The sequence below is a fragment of the Peromyscus californicus genome, unplaced genomic scaffold, assembly GCF_007827085.1.
Source record: "Peromyscus californicus insignis strain IS unplaced genomic scaffold, ASM782708v3 Scaffold_3__1_contigs__length_106647218, whole genome shotgun sequence".
Classification (NCBI taxonomy): Eukaryota; Metazoa; Chordata; class Mammalia; order Rodentia; family Cricetidae; genus Peromyscus; species Peromyscus californicus.
This window is the reverse complement of record NW_026294551.1, coordinates 4,455,918-4,480,670: the sequence shown is the minus strand read 5'-3', so window position 1 is coordinate 4,480,670 and position 24,753 is coordinate 4,455,918. Positions and strand designations below refer to the sequence as shown.

The 24,753-nt window shown below is 49.1% G+C and overlaps 1 protein-coding gene across 1 annotated transcript; it reads left to right on the top strand.

Moving 5' to 3' along the window:
- Positions 1-48: 48 nt before the first annotated feature.
- Afmid (arylformamidase) lies at positions 49-16,677 on the top strand. The gene is made up of 11 exons (XM_052757490.1): positions 49-159; positions 1,809-1,899; positions 8,915-9,019; positions 9,099-9,147; positions 11,465-11,550; positions 11,630-11,702; positions 11,826-11,923; positions 12,148-12,226; positions 12,313-12,454; positions 12,875-12,979; positions 15,023-16,677. Exons 1-11 carry the CDS (start codon positions 103-105, stop codon positions 15,053-15,055), a joined length of 918 nt encoding a protein of 305 aa, XP_052613450.1. The 5' UTR covers positions 49-102; the 3' UTR covers positions 15,056-16,677.
- Positions 16,678-24,753: the final 8,076 nt, after the last annotated feature.

Here is a 24,753-nt window from a genome sequence, read left to right as displayed (position 1 = left end):
GCAAGCCGCAGAATACAGCGAACAGGGCGCACGTGGTCCCGCCCCCTCTTCCCGGATCCTGGAGCAAAAGCTGGAGCGTAGCCTTCCGTGCTAGACCTGACCATGGCTGCCTCTGCGCATTCCGCGAGCGAGACGCCCTGGAAGACCTTGTCTGCAGAGGTAGGTGGGGTGCAGCCGCCCAGAGCCCGGACTGGAATATTAGGAAGACACTAGACCACCCCTTCGGTGCCCACGTGCCAGATTTTCAAGGCTTGAGCGCCAGATTTCTTCATTTTCTCGTTTCAGGGCAGGTTTAGCCTGTTAACCTGGTTTTGAAAACAAGATAGCGAAAATTGAAGTCCAGCAGAACTAAGGAGCTGAGGGTTTGAACCTTATTCTGAGGTTCAGTGTGGGTTTATGAAACTAGATCTGAAAAATGTCAAAGGCTGGGGGTCCCTAGTCGCTAAGCAAGGCAGGCACCTCCAGGGACAGACAGTATTCATTATTTGATTTCAGCTAAAAATTCTTATGGTTCACGCTGAACATGACTAGAAGCAGTCTTTGTACTACGAATTTGTGTTTGGTTACTCGGCCATGGATTATTGCAAGGCTTACCAACGGCATACACAAGGCAGGACAACACATATTGGCGCTGGCTAATTACTATTCCGTTATGATTTCTGGACTGGTCAGCGTGTATTATTTAAACGAGATTCTTTGTTTAGGTCAGGGACAGGCATCTCAGAATCTGTTGAAAGTTAGGGACACTGGAGTTCTCCCCTTTCTCACAACCTGTCAGCCTGGTGACGCCTGTAATCCCGGGCAGAGGCAGGCAAGTCTCTGAGTTGGAGGCCAGTCTGGTCTACAAAGCAAGTTCCAGGAGCACCAAGGCTACACAGAGAAATCCTGTGAAAAACCCCCATTATACGAATGAGGAGACTGAGGTTAGAGGCAGTAGGTAATGCCAGTTGATGGGGTTCAGCCCAGGCCTTTGCGTGATGACACACTATCTTCAAGATTCCCATGATGCTGTTGGCTTAGAGCGTTAGCTGTAATCTATCTCCTCCTTACTTTCTGTGTTACATGTGGGCATTTTATATGTTCCTCTCATGGTGCTGCGCTCTGCTATTGACCTGTATTCCTTCTTTTTACTTCATTTATTTCCAGGCAAGGTCTCACTCTGTAGCCCTGGCTACCCAGGCACTTGCTATGTTCGAGGCTGTTCGCAAAGCTATGTTGCTCCTCTGGCCTCGGCCTCCGCAGTGCTGGGATTGCAGCTGGACGTCACTGCACCCCAGCTGCCTAGCCTCCCCCACACCCCTTGCTTTCCACCTGGCTGGGCAGCATTTGCAAACTGACCTTTGATTTCTCCTTCCTCACTTACCTCTGCCCCTGTGACCCTGTGTCTGCCTGTGATCAATACTGACCTCCCAGGAAAACTGAGTCATACCACTTGATCGGTCACTAATGGCCACGGAGCTGCTTGGCCTCCTGTGGTCTTAGTTTCTGGAGGAATGTGGCCCTCCATTGCCATAACTGAACACCTTTACAGACCTCATCTCTCATTAAGGCTGTTAGCTGGTTAAGGGCATGGCTGCCATTGGGGTGCTCCTTTGCCACAAACCTAATGGCATGTAGTGTTCCACTGAAATACCTAATTGGGGACAGCTAGAGGGTATGGTAGTGGAAGGTACAAGGGCTTGAAGATAGCTGAGTGTATTACAGAGGGTCTTTTCAGGGCAGAGAAACAGAGAAGAACATCTGTCTTGGGGTGGGTGGGCACACCCAGCTGAGAGGGGGCGTCTCACAGAGCCCTGTCTTGCCCGCAGGAACTGGAGAAGCAGTACTCACCTAGCAGGTGGGTCATCCGGATGAAAGCAGAAGAAGTCATCAGCACCTTCGTGCAGACAGGAATCCAGGGTACTGTGGGACTTCTCTGGGGATCCAGTAGCCACTTATGGGGGGGCTGCACCCCTGAGTGCTGAGGGGCACTTCCCTTGTTCCAGCCCCCTCTGCTGGGGCAGGAGGTGGGGATATGGCTGGAGGCAGAAGAAGCTTGGATGAGGTCAAGCTCTGGTGAGACACAGCCTCCCCTCCTGGTTGGCAAGGGCTTCCAGGCTCTAAAGCGGTGGTTCTCAGCTTGTTTGTGGGTCATGGACCCCTTTTGGGGGCTGAGCAACCTTTTCACAGGGGCTGCCTAAGACCATCGGAAATATCAGATATTTACATTACAGTTCATAACAGTAGCAACATTACAGTTATGAAGTAGCAACGAAAATAATTGTATGGTTGGGGGTCACCACAACATGAGGAACTGTATTAAAGGGTCCCAGCATTAGGAAGGTTGAGAATCACCACTCTAAAAGGGCATTTTATGGTTGGCACTGAAATATGAGCTGAAAAGAGGAAAGAACGCAAGATATTGTTGCTATTTTTTTTTAAGTTCATTTTTTTTTGGTATTCAAAACAGGGTTTCTCTATGTAGCAGCCTTGACTGTCCTATAGACCAGGCTGTCCTTGAACTCAGAGATCCTCCTGCCTCAGCATTCCAAGTGCTGGGATTAAAGGCATGCACCACTACTGACCAGCAGTTTTTAATTTGATTGTTTTATTTTATTTTGAGACAAGGTCTTTCTGTGTAGCCTAGGCTGGCCTCTGATTTACTATGTAACCCAGGCTGGCCTCAAACTCATAAACCTCTTGCCTCGGCCCCCTGAGAGCTGGGTTGCAGGTACAGAAAGCAGCTAGGGTGGAGTATGATGGGGGACTCTTGCCCAGCACACACACAGCCCTGGGTTCAATTCTCAGTGAGAGATAAACCTGCCCGGTAGCGCATGCCTGTGATTCTAGCACAGCGAAGAGCAGAGGTTCAGGGTCAGCCTCAGTTATGGAGTGAATGCCAAGCCAGGCTGGGATACAGGAGACAATGACTAGAAAGATTGGAAGGAAGGAAGGGAGGGAGAAAGGAAGGAAGGGAGGGAGGGAAATTAAGCCTTGGTTTCCTTTAAAGCAATCAGAGTTTGGGAACTGTGCATGTGTGGTCTTCCCTCTGCCCCAGAGTGCTGTGGTGCTCTGTGGTAGCTCCAGCCCTTGGTGAGGCATCCGTGCTGAGTGGAAAGCTGCTTTGAGGAGGGAGTCGGGTGTGGAGAGAGCCAGCTGTCCCCTCAGGGGAGGAACTTGAGGCAGCTAGCTGTGCACTCGGGGAACTGGATCCTGGCCTTCTGCCTAGCTGACTGACCAGATCTCTGTGCTAGGGAGTTTCCTCAACAGATAGCCAGAGGGGAGGATCAGGCTTTGGGGCGTTTAATCCACACATTCTGTCTTCCACCTTGTCCCTGAAGTGTGGGTTGGAACTGTTTCTTGGGTTGGGCTTTGAAGGGTCCTCGCTGTGGCCATCTCAGTAAATACGTGGAGATGTGTGGGTTTGGAGCGAGCCCATTTGCCGGTCTTGTCTAGAGGGATTAAAAAAGGCCAGCCCAGAGGGAAGGACGTCAGCAGCCAAAGGCCAGAGTTCAGAGTAGCCGATGCTTGCTCAGAAACCCCTGTGCGCAGCTCTCGAGAAATTCCAGCAGGGCTGTTCTGGTGGTGCAAGCACTCAAGGCAGATCTCTAGCGTGCAAGACCAGTGTGGTCTAGGTTGTGAGTTCAAGGCCAGCCAGGGCTACACAGTGAACCGTGTCCTAGCAGGGCTTGGGTTTCAGCTTTTTTCCCTTAGCCTTCTTCTTTGTGTTTCCCAGGCAAGCACGTTTACCAACCCAGCCAGCCCCCTAGCCCCTTAATGTCTCTTTAGAGACAGAGTTTCTCTGTGTAACAGCCCAGGCTGTCTTGGAACTCCCTTTGTAGACCAAGCTGGTCTCGAACTCACAGAGATCCACCTGCCTCTGCCTCCCGAGTGCTGGGATTAAAGGTGTGCACCGCCGCCGCCGCCGCCGCCCGCCACCGCCACCGCTACCACCGCCACTGCCACCACCAGGCATAGTGTGCATTTGTTTTGTATGTGTATGTGGGTGGGCACGAGTACCACATGTGCATGTAGAGGTCAGAGGGCAATATGCTGGAGTCTGCTCTCCTCCTGCCACATGGGATGAAACAGTTTGTCAGGCTTGACTGGCAGCAGGGGGCTTTTACCTGCTAAGACATCTCCCTGGCCCCACCTTTTTATTTTAAATCAATTGCATTGGCCGGGTGCACACCTATAATCCATCCTCCGTCAGTGGTAATGGGAGCGCCGGGCATCCTCAGCTACTTAGTGAATTAGAGGCCAGCCTAGGCTACATGACACCCAGTCTCAGAAACAAACAAAACCAGATCAAAGCAAACAGGATATTGCATTAAAATGTTGCCCTTAATTATTGAGTTGGTAGAAGTCAATTCTGTCTGTCTGTCTGTCCCCACTTCTTCTTTAGTTTATGTATAACAGGCATGTCCCACTTCCCTGCCAGATGAGGTCAAATTGCCCACCCATCTACTAACCAGAAACCACTTTTCCTCAGTTGCTGAGTTTCTGGACGATCCCAGGGCTTCCTCAGAGCTGCCCATGAGGCTCCGAGGTTTCCTCATTGTGATGAGACAGGAGATGGAAGAAGAGTGTAGACGGATGGGGTTGGGGAAAACTGAAAAACATCCTCCAGCCAACTCAGAGGACCTCCCTGCAAGGGTAGAAGAGAAGGTCCAGCCGTGTGCTGTGAGTTACCTTTGTCTTGTTGAGACAAGAGCCTCACTGCATAGCCTGGCTGGCCTCGAACTCAGAGAGCTCCCTGCCTCTACCTCCCAGATGCTGGGATTAAAGGCATGTGACCATGCCCTGCTTCACAACTATGTTTTTTAAAAAGGTTTCTTTTAATTATGGGGTGGGGGTGTGAAGTCCTTCTGGGAGCTCTGGTTTGCAGAGCTGAGTGGCCGTACTAGGGCTCAGGTGTGCCGCACGCTAAATGAAGTGAAAAATAAAAATAAACCAGAATCCCAGGGCTGGAGAGGTGGCTCAGTGGTTAAGAGCATGTACTGCTCTTGCATAAGACCAGACTTTGGTTCCCAGCCCCCATGTTAGGTGGCACATAGCTGCCTTTAACTCCACTCCAGGGGATCTAGGGCCCTCCTCTGGCTTCCACAGACACCTGCAGAGGTGCACATATACGTATGTAAATAGAAATAAAATAAATCTTAACAAAACAAAACACCAGAGTGCTAGCACTCAAGAGGCCAAAGCAGGAGGTTCAAGGGGCCAGCCTGGGCTACATAGTGAGATACAGACCAGCTTGGGGAAAGGGTCTCAAAAATACAAAGCAAAACAGAGTGTGATATACACTCCAATGATCCTAGCAATTGGAATGTGGAGGCAGGAGGATTGGAAGTTTGAGGCTACCCTCTCAGCTGCCTGGCTCAGGCCTCCACTTCCACTATTAGCCTGCTAACACAGTACTCAGGTTGGTTCTGTGCCATGACTGCTAGAACCTGGGGTTTTGTAGTTGGAAGTTTTTTCCGGTCCTGCCCGGCCTCCTGGTCTGCCTTCCTCCAGTTGTGCCTGGCCCCGTGGTCCCTCAGCCACTTATAAAATAATCACCCAGAGGCTTAGTGTTAATTGTAAATTATATGGCCTATGGCTCAGGCCTCTTGCTAGCCAGCTCTTATAACTTAACCCGTTTCTGTTTATCTTATATATCTTATAGATCTGTGAGCTGACACGTGGCCGTGGCTCACTGGTGCTTTCACGTCTTGCTTCTCCTGGCGGTGCGGGCGTCTCTCTAGACTCCGCCTTTCTCTTCCTGTCTCTCTCGGATTTCCCGTCCGCCTCTAAGCTGCCTTGCCATAGGCCAATGCAACTTTCTTTATTAACCAATGGGAACAACACATATCACAGCAAACAGAAGACTTCCCCCGGCAGGGTTTTGTCTGTAAGTGTTTTGACACTTTGGGTTATGGATAATTAAAGTCCAGTTCTGGCTTTGTTAGGAGGTTTATGCTGGGGCGTCTTGCTAAAGCCCTCCTGTGTTCCTACCTGAGAGTTCAGAGCCTGGAGGCTGGGTGGTACCTACACTCTGCGGGTGGCTGTACACCACCTGACCTTTGTGTCCCTGCTGCCCACTGTAGGTGAACTTTCTTTGTCCTGCCAGCCAGCTCCTAAATAACCACACAGAGACTTATTAATTATAAGTGCTCAGACAATCGCTCAGGCTTGTTACTGACTAGCTCTTACAACTTAAATTAACTCATTTCTATCTACATTCCACCACGTGGCAGTACCTTTTTTCAGAATGGCATGATCATCTGCCTCCTCTGTGTCTGGCTGGAGACTCCGCCCTTCTTTATCCCCATGCTCTCTTTCTGTCCTCAAGTCCCACCTAACCTCTACCTGCCTAGCTATTGGCCAGTTAGCCCTTTATTCAACCACTGAGAACAACAAATATTCAGTGTACAAAAAGATCGTTGCACAGAAGTCCACTGAGCAACGTCCCAGCCAGAGGCCTTTTCTTTCTTTTTTCTTTTCTTGTCTTTTTTTGTTTGTTTGTTTGTTTGTTTTCCAGACAGGGTTTCTCTGTATAGCCCTGGCTGTTCTGGAACTTGCTCTATAGACCAGGCTGACTTTGAACTCACAGAGATTTGCCTGCCTCTCCCTGCCAAGTGCTGAGAATAAAGGTGTGTGCCACCACCGCCTGGCCAGGGGCAGTTTCTTGGTCAGTGGTGTTTTGAATGTCTGGGATTCCTATGTGCCTACCCCAGTCACCTACAGTGGCTTTGTTTCTTTTGCTCTTCAACTGAGCACAAAAGTGTGGTTTTAGGGCTGGAGAGATGGCTCAGAGGTTAAGAGCACTGACTGCTCTTCCAGAGGTCCTGAGTTCAACTCCCAGCAACCACATGGTGGCTCACAACCATCTGTAATGAGATCTGGTGCCCTCTTCTGGTCATACATGCTGTATACAAAATAAATAAATAAATCTTTAAAAAAAAAAAAAAACAAAAGTGTGGTTTTAAGCCAGGCTGTGGTGGTATTTACAGCTTTAATCCCAGGCGGCTCTCCAGGAGCACCAAGTAAGTCTAATCCAGTCAGGCAAGCTGTTAGGACTCTTAATGAAATCAATAGTTTTTGATTGACTCCTGTGCTGATGACCCAGAGGCACACACAGCTCACTTGTTAGAAGCTCCTGTGGAGGACACTGGCAGTACCCTCCTACTGACAAGCATGTCCACCCTTTGACCCAGAAGTTACACTTCCTGTGGGTGCTTATTCCCAGACAGGGTTTCTCTATGTAGTTTTGGTTCCTGTCCTGGATCTCGCTCTGTAGACCAGGCTGGCCTTGAACTCACAGAGATCCGCCTGCCTCTGCCTCCCGAGTGCTGGGATTAAAGGCGTGTGCCACCACCACCAGGCATAAAATAATCTCTTTTAAAAGGCACTGTCTTAGATTCAGATGTCCCTGTCCCTAAATGGATGGTCTCAAGTGTGGGAGTCCATCTCTGACCTGGCAGAGGGTTCTTGGGGGGAGGAATGAGGAAGTATTAGATAGAAATATAGACAGAGGCGGAGAGAAGGGCTGGGTCAATAAACCAGCCACCTTGAGGTTTATTCCAAAGGGCTTTTTATACAGTGCCAAGAGGTGAGGCAAAAGGCCTCCCCCTTTCAAGATCAACGTACAACTACAGCCAAGTGTGGACCCTTCAAAACACCTGGTAACCACGCCCATGCCAAATCATCCCATTATGCAGCCCTGCTGGGTAAAGCGAGCTCAGAGTCTCTGACCTTGAGTAAGGTCTTACTAGGAAGCCTCTGTGGGCCCCCACACTCAAGATTACCAATTTCAGGTTGGCAAGATGGGAGCGTGGCAAACTTTTTTCCCCCCTTTGCTTTTCGAGACAGGGTTTCTCTGTGTAACAGTCCTGACTGTCCTGGAACTCGCTCTGTAGACCAGACTAGCCTCGAACTCACAGAGATCCACCTGCCTCTGCCTCCCGAGTGCTGGGATTAAAGGCGTGCGCCGCCACCACCGCCACCACCACCACCCGGCTCCATATACCTTTTTTGAGACCCTGCCTCAAAAAATAATACAAGGAGCCAGGCATGGTGGTGCACACCTTTAATCCCAGCATGGGGAAGCAGAGGCAAACAGATTTCTTTGTGAGTTCAAGGCCAGCCTGGTCTACAGAGTGAGTTCCAGGACAGCCAGGGCTATGTAGAGATATCCTTTCTCAAAAAACAAATTAAATACATATAAAAATAATATAGCCGGGCGGTGGTGGCGCACGCCTTTAATCCCAGCACTCGGGAGGCAGAGCCAGGTGGATCTCTGTGAGTTCAAGGCCAGCCTGGGCTACCAAGTGAGTCCCAGGAAAGGCGCAAAGCTACACAGAGAAACCCTGTCTCGAAAAACCAAAAAATAAAATTAAATTAAAATAATATAAAAATAGACAAAAAAATAAACAAATAGAAACAAAGCATGGCTGGGTTGCTGGGTCAGTTGATGAAGTGCTTGCTGCTCAGATGTGAGGACCTGAGTTCAGACTTGGTGGCAATCATACCCTCACCGTCACACACACAAGATCTGTAAATTGCCCTCTGATGATCTGAGTTCAATCCCCAGTACCCATGGTGAAAGGAGAGAATTGATTCCTACAAGTAGTCCTCTGACCTCCACAAGCATACTGTGACACGTTCACACCTTAATACATATGCATGCCACACCGAATGAACAGATAAAAGTGTAATTTAAAAATACAAGTAAAAATAGATTGCTTTTCCACAGGCTTAGCTAAGGCGTGCGTCTGGTGGTATGTGTGAGAAGAATGCAGTGAAACTGTGCCTGCCACAGAGCTGCTGGGGCCACAGGTCTGCCGATATCAGGGCTGGGGAACCTCCTGCCGGGAGCTGCCTCAGCTGACCATTTATCACCGCTGCCTACAACTTGCTGTTCCGGGCTTGACTGACAACTTGTCTGCATCTGCAGCCACCAGGAAAGCCCGGGCCACCAGGAGAAACCAGCTGGATGTCCCCTATGGAGATTGCGAAGGGGAAAAAATGGACATCTACTTTCCTGATGAGGACTCCAAGGGTGAGATGAGCAGGACTCGTGGTCCCCGCAGAAGCAGCCAGGCGTCTGGCTCACCAGTACCCCCTGCCTTTTGTTACAGCTTTCCCCCTCTTCCTGTTCTTCCATGGAGGATACTGGCAGAGTGGAAGGTGAGTAGGGATGCGGGTGACTGAAGAAGAGCAGGAGTCACCTCTCCTCAGATTGGCGTTCCCAAGCTGCCGTGACACATTACCACGAGGTCCAGTCTGCAAGCAGAGAGATGTGACCTCTCTCTTCCTCTTCCTGTGGGGCAGGAAGTCAGAATCAAGGTGCTCCAGGGACAGCCTGGAGGTGCTAGGTGAGGTGCTCAGCTTCTGGCTTTGGCCTCCACGTGGTCATTGATGACTGTCCCAGAGCTCCCTCTCCTTATAAAGACATCATCCTAGGGTTGGACACATGGCTCAGGGGTTAAGCACACTTACTGCTCTTCCCGGAGACCTACAGCTCCAGGGGACCTGATGTCCTCTTCTGGCCTCCACAGGAACTGCACCTATGTGCACAGATACACGCACATACATTAAAAAAAAGTAATAAATCTTTTTTGGAGGGAGGGGGCAGTTCAAGACAGGATTTCTCTGTGTATACCTGGCTGTCCTAGAACTCACTCTGTAGACCAGGTTGGTCTTAGACTCCAAGACCCACCTGCCTCTGCCTCTCAAGTGCTGGGATTAAAGGTGTGTGCCACCACTGCCTGGCAATGAATCTTTTTTAAAAAAGGCACTGTCTTAGATGTAGATGTCCCTGTCCCTAATTAGATGATCTCAAGATTATCAATTTCAAGTTGGCAGGTTGGCTCAGTGGGTAAAGGTGCTTGCCACGCAAGCCTGGCAGCCTGAGTTCAGTCCCTGGAATCCACATAAAGGTGGAAGAGAGAACCAACTCCACAGAGTTGTCCTCTGACCTCCACGTGTGCTGTGACGGGTGCACCACCCAACATATACATCGTGCATACTGTGTTTTTATTTGTGTATGAGTGTTTGTGTGCATGTATGTATATGTACCACGTGCATGCAGTGCCCAAGGAGGCCAGAAGAGGGCATCAGATCTCCTGAACTGGAGCTATAGGTGGTTGTAAACTGTCATGTGGGTGCTGGACACTGAACCTAGGTCCTCTCCAAGAGCAGCCGGTGCTCTTCACCACTGATCCATCTCTCCAGCCCACCAAGATTATCACTTCTGTCTGTAGAGATTCTTCATCCATGTAAGATCACATCCTGAGCTCTTGGGTGCAAGATTTGGACATATATTTTCAGGAAATAGAATCCAAGACTCTACATGCACTGAAAATTGTGTTTGACCAACTTGCTTGTCAAAGTAATGTCAGCGTGACCAGCTATACAGGCTTGTTTGGGACCAAGAGGACATGGAATGTTCAGTGCTTTGGAAAATAAGAATGGGAAAGCTGAGGCAGGAGGATGACTGCAAGTTTGAGGCCAGCCTTGTCTCAGAAGACACAAAGCAAGAACTTGAGATATAGCTAGGTCAGTAGAAAGCCTGTGGTGTGCACTAAGCCCTGTGTTCCACTGCCAGCACTGAATCGAACTGAGTGTGATGGTGTATACCTGTGATCCCAGCGAGAGGAGGTGGACAACACGGTCAGAAGTTCCGGGTTATCCTCAGCTATGTAGGGAGTTTGAGCCAGCCTGGGATACTTGAAATGGGGAGTACATGTTTACACACGCATACTGTATGCACACAGTTGATGTCCCTGAGTTGGGAAGGAGGGTGCTTAGCATCTTGGAGGACAATGCCTGTCATTGGATCTATCCCCCTCCAGCATGCTCGTCTTTTTTGAGCTTATTCATCCACTACATTTCATTTAAAACTTTCTACACTTTTAATCTTCAGCTCTCACGACTTGCTAAGAGAGGGAACATGACTGTCTCTATTTTCCAACGGAGGGAGCGAGCCTGGAGGTGAAAGTCCCCAAGCTCTTGTGGTTATCGTGACGGAGTGAGGGCAGCCTATTCTTTTCTCTCGGCACACAGTGTCCTGTGTGCGTGGGATATCTGCCATGTGGTGTGTCTGGGACCTTAGGGAAACAGCATCATGGTCAAGATGCCTCCAGTGGTCACTTCATCTTTTTCTGTTGTTGGGGGTTTTTGAGACTGGATCTCACATAACCGAGGCTAGCCTCAGACTCACTAAGTAGCTGAGTATGACCTTGGACTCCTGATCCTCCTGCCTCTCCTTCCCAAATGTGGCATTACAAGCTCCTTGACATATGATGTGTGTGAGTGTTTTGCCTGCATGCATGTAAGTGCACCACGGGCACGCTTAGTGCATGCGGAGGTAGAAGAGGAACTGGAGTTACAGATGTTTATGTGCCTCCACATGGGAACTAGGGATCAACCTTTGTCCCGGAAGAGCAGCCAGTGCTCTTAACCCATGAGCTGGCCCTCCAGCCCCCTCTTTGTCTTTCCACAGTAAAGATGACTCGGCCTTCATGGTGAACCCGCTGACAGCACAGGGGGTGGTCGTGGTGATAGCGGCCTACGACATTGCACCCAAAGGTAGCCTCTGAAGATTTGGGGGCCGGAGCTTTGTGAGGGGAGAGCCCCAGATCCTGATCCAGCTTTTTCCTCTACTCAGGCACGCTGGACCGGATGGTGGAGCAGGTGACCCGCAGTGTTGCATTTCTGCAGCGGCGGTATCCGAGCAATGAGTAGGTATCGTTGCTGATGCTCGTGGTGGTCCAAGGGAGGGGTAGGTCTGTGGAGCCAGAAGCAGACTGGGACTCCTGCTGCCTTAGGGCCGTGGATATAACCCTGCTCTCTGTCTGACCCAGGGGAATCTACCTCTGTGGACATTCTGCAGGAGCTCACCTGGCCGCCATGGTGCTCCTTGCCAATTGGACCAAGCATGGTGTCACACCCAACCTCCAAGGTTTCTCAATGTTTGTCAAAACAGGATCTCAGGTTGCCCAGGCTGGCATCCAACCATTAAGGTTTCTGTAGGTACAGGGTCTAGCCAGGCAGCTCTTCCCCTCTCTAGAGGGGTGGAGGGTTGAGTAGCTGGTTGGAAGGCTGGTGACTTGGGTGCTGACCTAGAGGGTGGGTAGGTCCATCTTGCTGGGCCTGACCCCTGGCCTGAGCTCCTCACCTTCACAGGCTTTCTCCTGGTGAGTGGAATCTATGACCTGGAGCCCATCATATCTACGTCCCAGAATGCCCCTCTGCACATGACCCTGTGAGTTGTCGGCCTCTCTCCATTTCCAGCCCTCACCTGAGGCCTGTCTCCCCTCTGCCCTGACTCCTCCACTCTCCCTCCCCCAGGGAAGACGCTCAGAGAAACAGCCCACAGCGATGCTTGGAGATGGCCCCAGCGAGGCCTGTGGGTCCATCCTGTTCTGTGCTAGTGGTTGTGGGTCAGCATGATTCCCCGGAATTCCACCGACAGTCCAGGAAGTTCTATGAGGTACTGCCAATGGCTTGGTTATGACACCTGGTTGAGGGTCATGTGATCTCGTCTTCCTTGTTATTGGGCCCCGAGCTGGGCTTGGTGGTGCACACACTATCCCAATTACTCTGGAGGCTGAGGCAAGAGGACCGTGAGGTCAGGGTGTGCTGTAAAGTGATCCCAAGGCCAGCCTAAGTAACTTGTTCCAAAATTTAAAAGGAAAGGAAACATGTCACCTGGTGGTAGTGTACTTTCTAAGCATGAGGAAGGCCTTGGTATAGTCCTCAGGACTGTAATAAATAGAGATATTCTGTCTAACTGGACTCCGGGACAGTCAGTCATTCAACAGATGGATTCAGATGAACCTGCCATCACTGAACACTGAGAGTCCTACCTCCCCCAGGCACACTCTTATGTCTGCTCCTCATTCCTGTTCAGACACTGCGCCGAGTAGGGTGGAAGGCCTCTTTCCAGCAGCTGCGTGGTGTGGATCACTTTGACATCATAGAGAACCTGACCCGAGAGGATGACGTACTCACCCAGGTGGGGCTCAACCCTTCCCTCAGCACAGCCCTCCTAAGGCGGAGAGTGTGGATCCCATTGCCCTAACAGAGGACGGCTATGTGGAGGGGCTGGCTTACCTCGGCATCCAGAAGGTTGAGGCCCCTGGCCCCCGACACAGGAGGCAAATGCATCCCGGGCTTTCTGTAGGCCACTTTCTCTCCACAGTGTGGAGGGATCTGCCGTGTGGGAACTATACATGGCCGTGGCCAGGGCAGCAAGGGCACAGGAAAACCACTGACCGGTGTCTAGGTGCCGAAGTGAAAGCAGCCTCACAGAAGGGCCGGTGCAGGTGGCTAGTGTTTATCACAGCCTTCGGTTTGTGTCTGAGACAGTGCCCACTGTGTAGCCCTGCTGGACTGGGGCCTCCTATGCAGATCAGGCTGCCCTCAACACTTGCGGTGATCCTTCTGCCTCGGTCTCCTGTACACTGAGATTTGAGGAGTGTAGAAGCCTATCAGCCTTATTACAGCTTGGACACAGAGAACAGCAGAAACAGTTTAGAGGGGCCAGCAACGTGGCTCACTGGGCAAAGAAAAAGATCCTTGCTGTCATGCCTGAGAACTTCAGTCCGATCCCTGGGACCCACGTGGTGGAAGGAGAGAACCAACTCTTACAAGTTGTCCTCTGACCTCCACCTGTGTTCCATGGTGTGTGAACATACAATAAATAAATAGTTCTCTTTAAAAGTCAAAGGGTAAGTCGGGCGGTGGTGGCGCACGCCTTTAATCCCAGGACTCAGGGAGGCAGAGGCAGGCGGATCTCTGTGAGCTTGAGGTCAGCCTGGTCTACACAGAGAGACCCTGTCTCAAAAAACCAAAACCACGCCGGGCGGTGGTGGCGCACGCCTTTAATCCCAGCACTTGGGAGGCAGAGCCAGGCGGATCGCTGTGAGTTCGAGGCCAGCCTGGGCTACCAAGTGAGTTCCAGGAAAGGCGCAAAGCTACACAGAGAAACCCTGTCTCGAAAAACCAAAAAAAAAAAAAAAAAAAAAAAAAAACCAAAACCAAACAAACATAAAAAGGCAAAAAGTAAACAGAAAATTGTTGCCACGATTCTGATGGGCAATAATCTTTCTTTTTTTCTTTTCTCCCTTTGGTAGTAGGGGATGGGGCTGACTAGCTTGGTTTTATTTTGTGTATCTGGGATTGAACCTGTGCGTGTGTACACATATAGTATGTGTGCTGTATATATGTGCATGCTTACGTGTGTGTGTGTGTGTGTGTGTGTGTGTGTGTGTGTGTGTAGAGGTCAGAAATTGACATGAGATATCTTCCTTGGTTATTCTACTTATTTTTTGAGGCAGGGCATCTCACTGAACCTAGAGCTCATTGATTTTGCCTGGCTTGGTGGCCAGTGAGGTCTAGGAACCCAGCTGTCTCTGCCACTCTGCCCAGCACTGAGGTCACACGTGCACACTGCACCAGCCTTTTATGTGGGTGCTGGGACCCTGAATTCAGGTCCTCATACTTGCTTGTCACATACTTCACCAGCTGAGCTGCCTCTTAGTCCCTACTTTTAAATTTTGAGACAGGATCGTTCTAAATAGCCTAGATAGACTTTTGTTTTGCTTTTTTGATTTAGGTTTTTCTTGAGGCAGGGTTTCTTTCTGTCACCCTGTCTGTCTTGGAACTCAATATGTAGACCAGACTGGCCTTGAACTCAGAAATCCACCTGCCTCTGCATGCTGAGTGCTGGGATTAAAGGTGTGTGCACCACCACCACCCGGCTAGCTTTGACCTTTTTTTGGTTTTTGTTTTTGTTTTTGAGACAGAGTTTCTCTGTGTAGTTTTGGTACCTGTCCTGGAACTTGCTCTGTAGACCATCTTTTTGTTTGGTTTGTCTATTTATTTTAAGACAGGGTCTCACTGTGTAGCCTCGCTGGCCTGGAATCGGAGATCCTCCTGCCTCTACTCCCAAGTGCTGGGATCAAAGGTTTGTACCACCACTCCCGGCACCCACAGATGCTCTTCAGTCGGGTAGCCATCCAGCCCTGGACTTTCTCATCTTCTCTTCTTACTGCAGATCATTTTGAAAACAATCTTCCCGACCCTCTGAGGACACCTGGTCTCTAGCCTGTGTGTACCTCAGAAAACCTCCAGAAAAGAGGTGACTGCCACCTAATGCTGGCTTGTCCATCCACTGGGACATTTTCCCTGCTCTGAACACAGCCTCCATGTCATTCTTCTCCCCACCTGGATGGAGCTCCGGGGAGAGCCTGCAGATTGGCACTGGGATATGCACACAGCCACCATCTGGCCAAGTCTGCCTGCCTCCTGCTGACAGGGCATGACACCGGCCTCTGGCCGGCTTTCTGTGCCGTTTTGCAGCATCAGTGTGGACTGGCTGGGACTGGGGCTATTACTCAGCTCCTGTCTTGCACCACAGAAGAGGGCGGAGTCGGGAGGGAATGAAGAATGAAAGAGACCAACCAACTGCCGGGGGTGCAGCTCAAGGGTAGATGCTTGACCAATGTGTATAGGATCCTGGATTCAATCCCTGGTATTAACAAGGAAATAATAAAGGAAAGAAAAAAAAAAAAAGACAGAGATAAAGGTCATGCCTGGTGTGGTGGTGTACACCTGAATCCCAACACGGAAGCAGGAGGGTTGCTTTTAGTTCAAGTCCAGCCTGAGCTGCATAGCAAGACCGTGTCTAAGTAAGAAAAAGAGCTGATGAGATAGTGCAGCAGGTCCGAGGGCCTGGCACCAAGTCTGACAACCTGTGTTTGGTCCTGGGGACCCATATGGAAGGAAACAACCAGCTCCCCAAACTCTCCTTTGACTGTCATGTCTACGTGTGCCTTAGCGTGCACACCTACACATGCACGATGGTGATGATGTGACGATGGTAATAAGAGCCCAGGCTTGTGCCTGCTGTACAGACGAACACAAGGATTTACTTAGGACTGCAGCATCCCAGGGAGGCCACCTGCACAAAGACAGTTGTGTGACAGACTCCACCAGACCTAACTCCTGCAGTACACCCCGCAGCCGCTGGGCCTTCCAAAGCAGCTCATGTGGGCATTCCTACTTCATTTTCAAAGCTTCCCCCAAACTGGGCATGATGAGGCATGTCAGGAGCCATAAAGGCAGGAGGGCCTTTGGACCTAGAAAGGGCTCTTAGCACACATTTAATTTATACTCTGGTTCTCTCTGTCAAGTTTGCTTTTATGTTGCTGTGATAAACACCATGACCAAAAGCAATTTGGGAAGGAAAGGGTTTATTTCCTCTTACACTTAATGGTCTGTCATTGAAGGAAGCCATGGCAGGCACTGGGAGCAGAAATGACCAGAGGAAGGCTGCTTACTCTCTTGCTCCCAGGCTCATGTTCATCTGCCTTTGGTATACAGTCCGTACGCACTAGGAATGATACTGCCCACGGTGGTCTGGACCCTCTTCTATGCGTCAGCAATGAAGACAGAATCCTACAGACATGTCAACAGACTACTCTGATGGAGGTAATTCCTCAACCGAGTTTCTCTACCCAGGTGTGTGTCTAGTGTGAAGTTGACAGCTGACACTAACTATGGCATCTTGCATCCTGATGGTTGTGAGAAACAGTAAACTCACACTCCCATGTCATCGCCTTTTTCACCCTTTTCTGCCAAATCAGAGGCTCATGCAGAGTGGAGCATCTGCCTGCTCCTTTTCTCAAAATTATTCCCTTATGTGAGCCATTTCTGGACAGACAAGCTAAGCCTCAGTGCTTCCCCCCGCCCTCCCCAACCTCCTGGGACAGGGTTTCTCTGTATAGCCTTGGCTGTCCTGGAACTCACAGAGATCCGCCTGCCTCTGCCTCCGAGTGCTGGGATTAAAGGTGTGCGCCACCATGGCCCGGCGCCTCAGTTGCTTTTTATCACCCACTGGGGGCCATGCACCCAGCTCCCCCCCCATTGACTATCAGTTCTGTTTGTCCTTGTTCAGGCATCATTGTATCACATGACTTTTCCTGAGGTGATATGAACAGATACCCCCTCACCTCAAAAAGGGCACCAACAACAGACCAAAGAAATGATTCCCCCAAGTCTAGGGACCCACTGAGTTTACTGGGGTTCCCGGCAGGAGCATAGCTGGCTCTAAGGCGGCTGTGTCCCTGAGAAACCCTTGCAGCAGAGGTGGGGACCCAGAACTTTACCCCTGGGGCTACTGCATGTGGTTAGGTCCGCTCTCAGAGCTTATGTACCGCTTCAATAAGCTTGGAGCCAGGCCTTGAGCTCCTGTATGGTTCTTTTAAGCTGAGCCTTGTGGGGTCCACAAATCTTTCCCCACCCCCACACACATGGGAGTGCATGCCTGTAATCCCTCCACTGGGGAGCCTGAGGCGTCACATGAGTCACGTGAGCACTGCCAGTTTGAAGCCGGCCTGGGCTACATAGTGAACTGCCTGACATAGGTTCTGGGAATGGAATGACCCTGGAAGAGCAGGAAGTACTCTCAACTGAGTCATCTCTCCGGCCACCAGGCCTGGCTTTCTGAGCATCTTTAAGGTAGGTTGGGTTAAGCTGGGACGCTGGGGAGGTCAGACCTATTAAATGCATCTTTGACTTGGGATAATTTCAGTTCACAGTGGGTTTATTGGAAAAGACCCCATCCTAAGTCACCGAGCACATGAACATCCAAGTGACACCTACTACGAGGCCACTGGAGGATCTTCATGTACCACATAGAAAATCAAGATAATGCTGGGTGGTGGCGGTGCATTCCTTTAATCTCAGCACTTGGGAGGTAGAGGCAGGCAGATCTTTGTGAGTTTGAGGCCAGCCTGATCTATAGAGCAAGTTCAGGACAGTCAGTTGGGCTACACAGAGGAAATCCTGTCTTGAAAAACCAAGTGGGGAGGGGAAGAAAAAAGAAAATCAAGATACAGTCTTAGTGACAGAAAGTAGATATTCAACTATGTGATGCAGCATGGTCTCAGAATGTCATATATGAGGCCACAACTTCCATGGGCTTCTATTTGGTCTGTCTGTCTGCCTGCCTATTCCTGGCTGGCCTGGGACTCACTGAGGCCAGCTTGTCTCTGCTTCCCTGGGTTTCCGTGTGTGCACAGAACAAAGAATAGAAAGGGAAAACTCTAGAAAGATCCACACAAGATTCTGTGCTCTATGGAGGGTGTGGTGCCAGGGAGACATGGAGGGGTGTTTGCTCTGTCTGGATTCTCTGACTCTTTTTTTTTTTTTTTTTTTTGGTTTTTCGAGACAGGGTTTCTCTGTAGCTTTGCGCCTTTCCTGGGACTCACTTGGTAGCCCAGGCTGGCCTCGAACTCACAGAGATCCGCCTGGCCCTGCCTCCCAAGTGCTGGGATTAAAGGTGTGCGCCACCAGCACCCGGCTGATTCTCTGACTCTTTACAGTAAGTGTTGAAAGAGGACTGAGGACTTCAGTGTGGGAATGTTGTGGTTGTGACCAGAATCCACTCTGGAGTTGCAAGGAAGGTGACTCACAAACCCCAGGGCCTCCCTGAATTCTGTAACGCATTCCTGGGTATCGCTTACCTGGGCTGGGCTGAGAGTTGCTCCCTAGGCTGTACCCTAAGCCAGGCAAGAGAAAACATAAGTGAATACATAAACATTTATGTAGGTATACGATATGCTATACATAAAACACAGTATAGAGAGAAGGCCTGGGAGGGTGTTTGCCAGTAATCCAGCAGACAGGCAGAGGCAGGAGGAGTGTAGTAAGTTCAACATGGTGAGTTTTAGTCTGTTCAGGGCTCCCTAGCGAGACTCAAAACTCCGAGAAGGGCCATCAAGATGGCTGAGGGGTAAAAGCGCTTGCTGAACAAGCCTGACCGTTTGAGCCCCATCCCTGGATACCAAGGTAGAAGGAGAGAATCAACTCTCAAAAATTGTCCTCTGACTTCCACACGGGTGCCACGGTATGAATACACATACACACACACATACACACACACACACACACACATACACACACAAATAATAATTTTTAAATATTAAAGATAACTACTTTTAAAACTTAAAAAGTTATCCCCCCCCCCCACCAAAAGAAGTTATTGGGTTAAAAGAAGTCATCAGCCTGTGGGACTGACCGAAGGCCTCATCTTCTGCACAGGACAGTAGAGACCTTGTCCTTTGTCTCCAGCAACTTCTGTTACCACAGGCAAGGCAGTGGATTATCTTGCTTTGTTTCTTTTTCTTTGGGTTTTAATGAAATTGTTTAATAGACTGAAGGATTTACCATGACTTGGTCTCCTTACTTTGAAAGTGGTGGAGAGTTGGCCCAATAACTAGGCCTCTATATGGCAATGGTCTTTTCCTGGTTCCCCAGTGGCCCAGTGGCCCCAGACTACAGAAGGTGGTTCTGGAGACCCGGAGCTCCTGCCCTGGCCACTGGCCCTTCGTGTGCATTTGGGGATCTTGGGGGTTTTTGTTGTTTGAAAGCTTTGGGTTTTTAGCGATGGGGCCCTATTGAATATCTCTCTGACTGCCTGGGAAGCCAGGGCCTGCCTTGGGTCTCTCTGGTTGCCTAGCATCCAGTAACTGCTCATAGATTAACTCCAGGATCTGATTTCACCTGGACTCAGGAACCTTCCAGATTTTTCCCAGTAGCTCTGAGTCTGTACTTACCCGTCAAATAACCTGCCTAGAGCAGGAACAGAGGAGTCAACAGACAGGGCTGTGGAGACTAGACCCATTATATAATTGACTTTAGCTGACAAAGGCCGGGCAGCTTGGAGCTGGTTACTGAATAATCAGGCTGGGGTGGGAATGCCTGGTCAGACCTTGAACATCACAAACTTTTTCACAGTTCTTTCACTGACACATTTCCCAGAGGGGTCAAGACTTCGACAACAGCAACAAAAAACCAAACAGGCCAGACAGTGGTGGTGCGCGCCTTTAGTCCCAACACTCAGGAGGCAGAGGCAGGCGGGTCTCTGAGTCTGAGGCCAGCCTGGTCTACACAGTGAGTTCCAGGACAACCAGAGAAATCCTGTCTCGAAAAACAAAACAAAACCCAAAAATCATCTTGGAATAGGGCTGGAGCCACGACTCAGTGGTGAAGAGCACTTGCTCAGTTCAGTTTCAGAACCTCCATGGCAGCTCACAACTAACTCCTGTTCCGGGGGGCGACGCCCTCTTCTGGCCTCTGTGGGCACTGCATGCATACATGGAGGCAAAACACTCATAGGTCTTAAAAAAAAGGAGGGTGAAGGACGGGCAAGCCGGGCTAAAAAGAGGAGCTTATCTGTGGAAGAGTTAAGGAAGCCAGGCTGTGGTGGTGCATGAATCCAGCACTCAGTAGGCAGAGTCAGGTATATCTCTAAGTTTGAGGCCAACTTGGTCTACAAAAAAAAAAAAAAAAAAATGTTAATGAGCATCTTTTGGGAAGTTAATACGCCTCTCAGCAGTTACACTCTCAGGTAAGCAAAGATCCAAACGCTTTGACCTCACAGTGTTGTGACACTGTGTGGTGTTTTTAGAGAACGGGGACTCTCGGGACATCAAACAAAGTGGCCTGACTGACTGCGCCAACACGACCTTGCCCTTTCCTCTGACCCCTTTGACCCTTTGTTAATTTCTCTGTTTTCCTTCCCTAGCTCCGTTTCACAAAATTCCTCATAATTTTCTTATGATTAAGCTGAGAAATAAATCCAGTCTGCCAGCTTCTTACCCGACTCAGAATGGTGGTTACTGGCAAAAATGAATAAAATTTATCACGTAACAGTAAAATTGCACATGGCAAATGCTGTGGAAAATCTTTGTGCACTGTGAATATGTATTGTTCTCATTGTTAATAAAAAGCTGATTGGCCGATGGCTAGGCAGGATTTTCGGGGCAGAGAGAATGCTGGGAAGAAGGGCAGAGTCAGAGGAGTCGCCGGCTAGATGGAAAGGAAGCAGAACGTTCAGGAGAGGTAACAGCCACCACCAGCCTTGGGGCAGCACATAGATTAATAGAAATGGGTTAATTTAAGTTGTAAGAGCTAATTAGTAATAAGCCTGAGCTAGCAGCCGAGCATTTATCATAAACAGTAAGTCTCTGAGTGGTTATTTGGGAAGCAGCTGGTAGAACAGAGCTGATCCAGGTCCCAATGAAAAACTCCATCTACAGGCAAATGTTTTGCTAAAATAAAAAAAATTAAAGAAATTTAGACTGTTATGCTAAAAATACTTGACTCAGGGCTGGGGAGATGGCTCAGTGAGTGAGAGCAATCACTGTGTTCTTATCTGAGTTTGAATCCCCAGCACACATGTTAAAGGCCGGGGATGGCCATGTGTGTATCTGTAAGCCCAGCACTGTGGGGTGTAGAGGTGTAGAGACAGGAGGATCATTGGGGCTGCCTGGCTGCCAGCCCAGCTCCAGGTTCAGTGAGAGACTTTGTCTCAAGGGGCTAAGATGGAGAGTGACAGAGCAGGACACTCATTGTACTCCTCTGGCCTCCACATGTGTGTTTAGGAGTGTGTGCATATGTGTGCATACACCTCTCTCTCACGCACACACATAATCAAAAACAAATCCCACATACAAGCACACACCCTTGACTCGGCCTCAGAGGATAGCTCCATTAGTGGAGTGCTTGCCTAGCTTGCATGAGGCCCTGTGTCCAGTCCCAGCAGTGCGTAGCCCAGGTGAGGTGGTAGAATCGGGAGTTTAGTTATATTGTGAGTTCAAGGTCAGCCTGGGCTGACTAGGATTTTTTTCTCTTTGTTTAACTCCAGTTGGGTGTGGTATTGAAGGCCTGTAATTGTAGCACTAGGGAGGCTGAGGCAAGAAAACAGAATTGAGCCTAGACCACACGCCTAGACTACTTAGACCACACAGCCCAGACCACACAGAACACCTCTGTCTCAACCTGCCCTTCCCCAACCAAAGATAAAGAATGAGGGGAAAGCCGATGCTCTGTGAACTAAATCAATAATATTATTAACTACAACAAGATTTTACGTAAAATGAGGAGTCAGTGTCCAATGGGACAGTTTCAACCGAGAGTAAAACACCTTCAGGAGACAGCAACAACATTGTCAGTGTGTTTGGTGCCTCGACCTGTGCTTCAAGTATTTCTGAAATATTACATACAATTTACTATATAAAATTCTCTTGTCAGCCAGATGTGGTGGTGGTGCACGCCTTTAATCTCAGCACTAGGGAGGCAAAGACAGGCAGATCTCTGTGAGTTCGAAACCAGCCTGGTCTACAAAGTGAGATCCAGGACAGCCAGAGATGTAACACAGAGCAACGCTGTCTCTAAAAACCAAAAGAAAACAAACAAAAAACCCAAAACCCAACAACCAGAACAACAAAACTAAACTAAACTAAAGCAAAACTCTCTCACATATACACAGAAGAAAAGCCTGATCAAGGAGAAAAAGATTCAAGGGCTGGAAACATGGTTCAGTGGTTTAAGAGCACGTACTACTGCTTTTCCAGAGAACCTGGTTGAGTGCCCAGCACACACATGGCTCTCAATCATTTGAGAGCCATTTCAGGGAATTCGAATTCTTCTGGCCTTCACAGGCAACAGGCACACAGGTGCTTATGCATACAGATATACAGCCAAAACACTCATACACATATCTCTTTAACAAAAGAAAATTTTAAAAAATGCAGGAGCTAGTGAGCCATCTTTTAAATTTTTTTCCCCAGAAACTTATTTTGAAAATTGCATTTTTTTCATGCCTATCTACTGAATGTCCTCTTGCTAGCAACACACGTGGAGGTCAGAGGACAACTTGCTTGTCGTAGATTGTTTAATTATTTCTTTTGTGATAGAGTCTCACTGTGCAGCTCTGGGTGGCCCAGAATTCAGTACATAGATCAGGCTGGCCTCACCAACATGTTCCCATCCTACCTCCATGTCTTCTTTTTTGAGACAGGGTCTCATGGTGTAGCCCTGGCTGGTCCAGAGTTCACTATGTAGACAGCTGGCTTCAAACTCACAGAGATCTCTCTGCCTCTGCCTCCTGGGTGCACAGTGACATGCCTGGCCACCATGTCTTTTTTTTTTTCCTCCTCTGAGTCCAGTAAGTACTGCCCACCGGAATGTTGACTGATCTTGTTGCCTGGCTTTTTACCAGACCATGAATGTTATTTTGTAATGGAGAAGTGAGTTCCTGAAAGTTGATGTTTAACATGAATATTTTATGATCCTAAAGCTGGCTGTATCATCAAATATTGACTGGAATTGGGATCCCTTGTCAATTTCTTGAAAATCCAGAGTTCACACAGAAACATAAATGTTTCTTTAGAAAATCTACAGCCCAGCTGGGTGGTGGTGCACGCCTTTAATCCCAGCACTTGAGAGGCAGTGGCAGGTGGATCTCTGAGTTTGAGATCAGCCTGGTCTACAGAGCAAATTCCAGGACAGCCAGGGCTACACAGACAAACCTGTAGACATTTTTTTTTTTGGAAGTTCCAGGACAGCCAAGACTACACAGAGAAACCTGTAGATGGATTTTTCTTTGGGCCACCAGCTCACAAAAAATGACATGGAGACTTATTTTAATTATAAAAGCTCGGCCTATAGCTTAGGCTTGTCCCACTAGTTCTTTTTTGTTTTGTTTTTGTTTTTGTTTTTGAAGACAGGGTTTCTCTGTGTAGCTTTGTGCCTTTCCTAGATCTTGCTGGCTGGCCTTGAACTCACAAAGATCCACCTGCCTCTGCCTCCCGAGTGCTGGGATCAAAGGCATGCACCACCACTGCCTGGCCCACTAGCTCTTATAACTTAAATTAACCCATTTCTATTCATCTACATGCTGCAATGTGGCTTATGGCTTTTACCTCTCCTCCTGCATGTCTTGCTTCCTTTGCACCTGACTGGCAACTCAGTCTTTCTTCTTCCCAGAGCTCCCTCTGTCTAGAAGTCCCTGCTCTACCTCCTGCTTAGCTATTAGCCATTTAGCTTTTTATTAAACCAATCACAGTGCCATCTCTTTAAACAATATAACCAAATATCTTGCAACAGAAATCCTGTCTTCAAAAACAAAAACAAACAAAAAAATTAACAGCCCAAGTGTCTAGATTTGAGTGGCATATACTTTGGGAAGGACAGAGCTCTGTCCTTGCCCCAAAACCTTTTACCCTGAAACCTTTTACCCTTGTCTCACACCTGCTGGGCCCCGTAAGTGTTAAGATCCCAGCCAAGGCTGAGCAGTGAAGGAGAGCCAGGACAAAGGATCCAGCACTTAGAAGCCAAAGCAGAAAAAATAAAAAGCCATAAAACAAAGAACCTACTGTCTTAGTCAGGGCTACTATTACTATGATGAAACTCCATAGTCTGTCACTGAAGGAAGTCTGGACAGGAACTCAAACAGGAACCTGGAGGCAGGAGCTGATGCAGAGAACATGGAGGGGTGCTGCTTACTGGCTTGCTCTCCATGGCTTGCTTGGCCTGCTTTCTTTTTTTGTTTGTTTGTTTGTTTGTTTGGGGTTTTTGTTGTTTTGTTTTGTTGTTTTTGAGACAGGGTTTCTCTGTATAGTTTTGGTGCCTGTCCTGGATCTCACACTGTAGACCAGGCTGGCCTCAAACTCACAGAGATCTGCCTGGCTCTGCCTCCCGAGTGCTGAGATTAAAGGCGTGTGTCATCACAACCAACTGGCTTCAGTCTGCTTTCTTTTTTTTTTTTTTTTTTTTTTTTTTGTTTTTGTTTTTCGAGACAGGGTTTCTCTGTGCAGCTTTGCGCCTTTCCTGGGACTCACTTGGTAGCCCAGGCTGGCCTCGAACTCACAGAGATCCGCCTGGCTCTGCCTCCCGAGTGCTGGGATTAAAGGCGTGCGCCACCACCGCCCGGCCAGT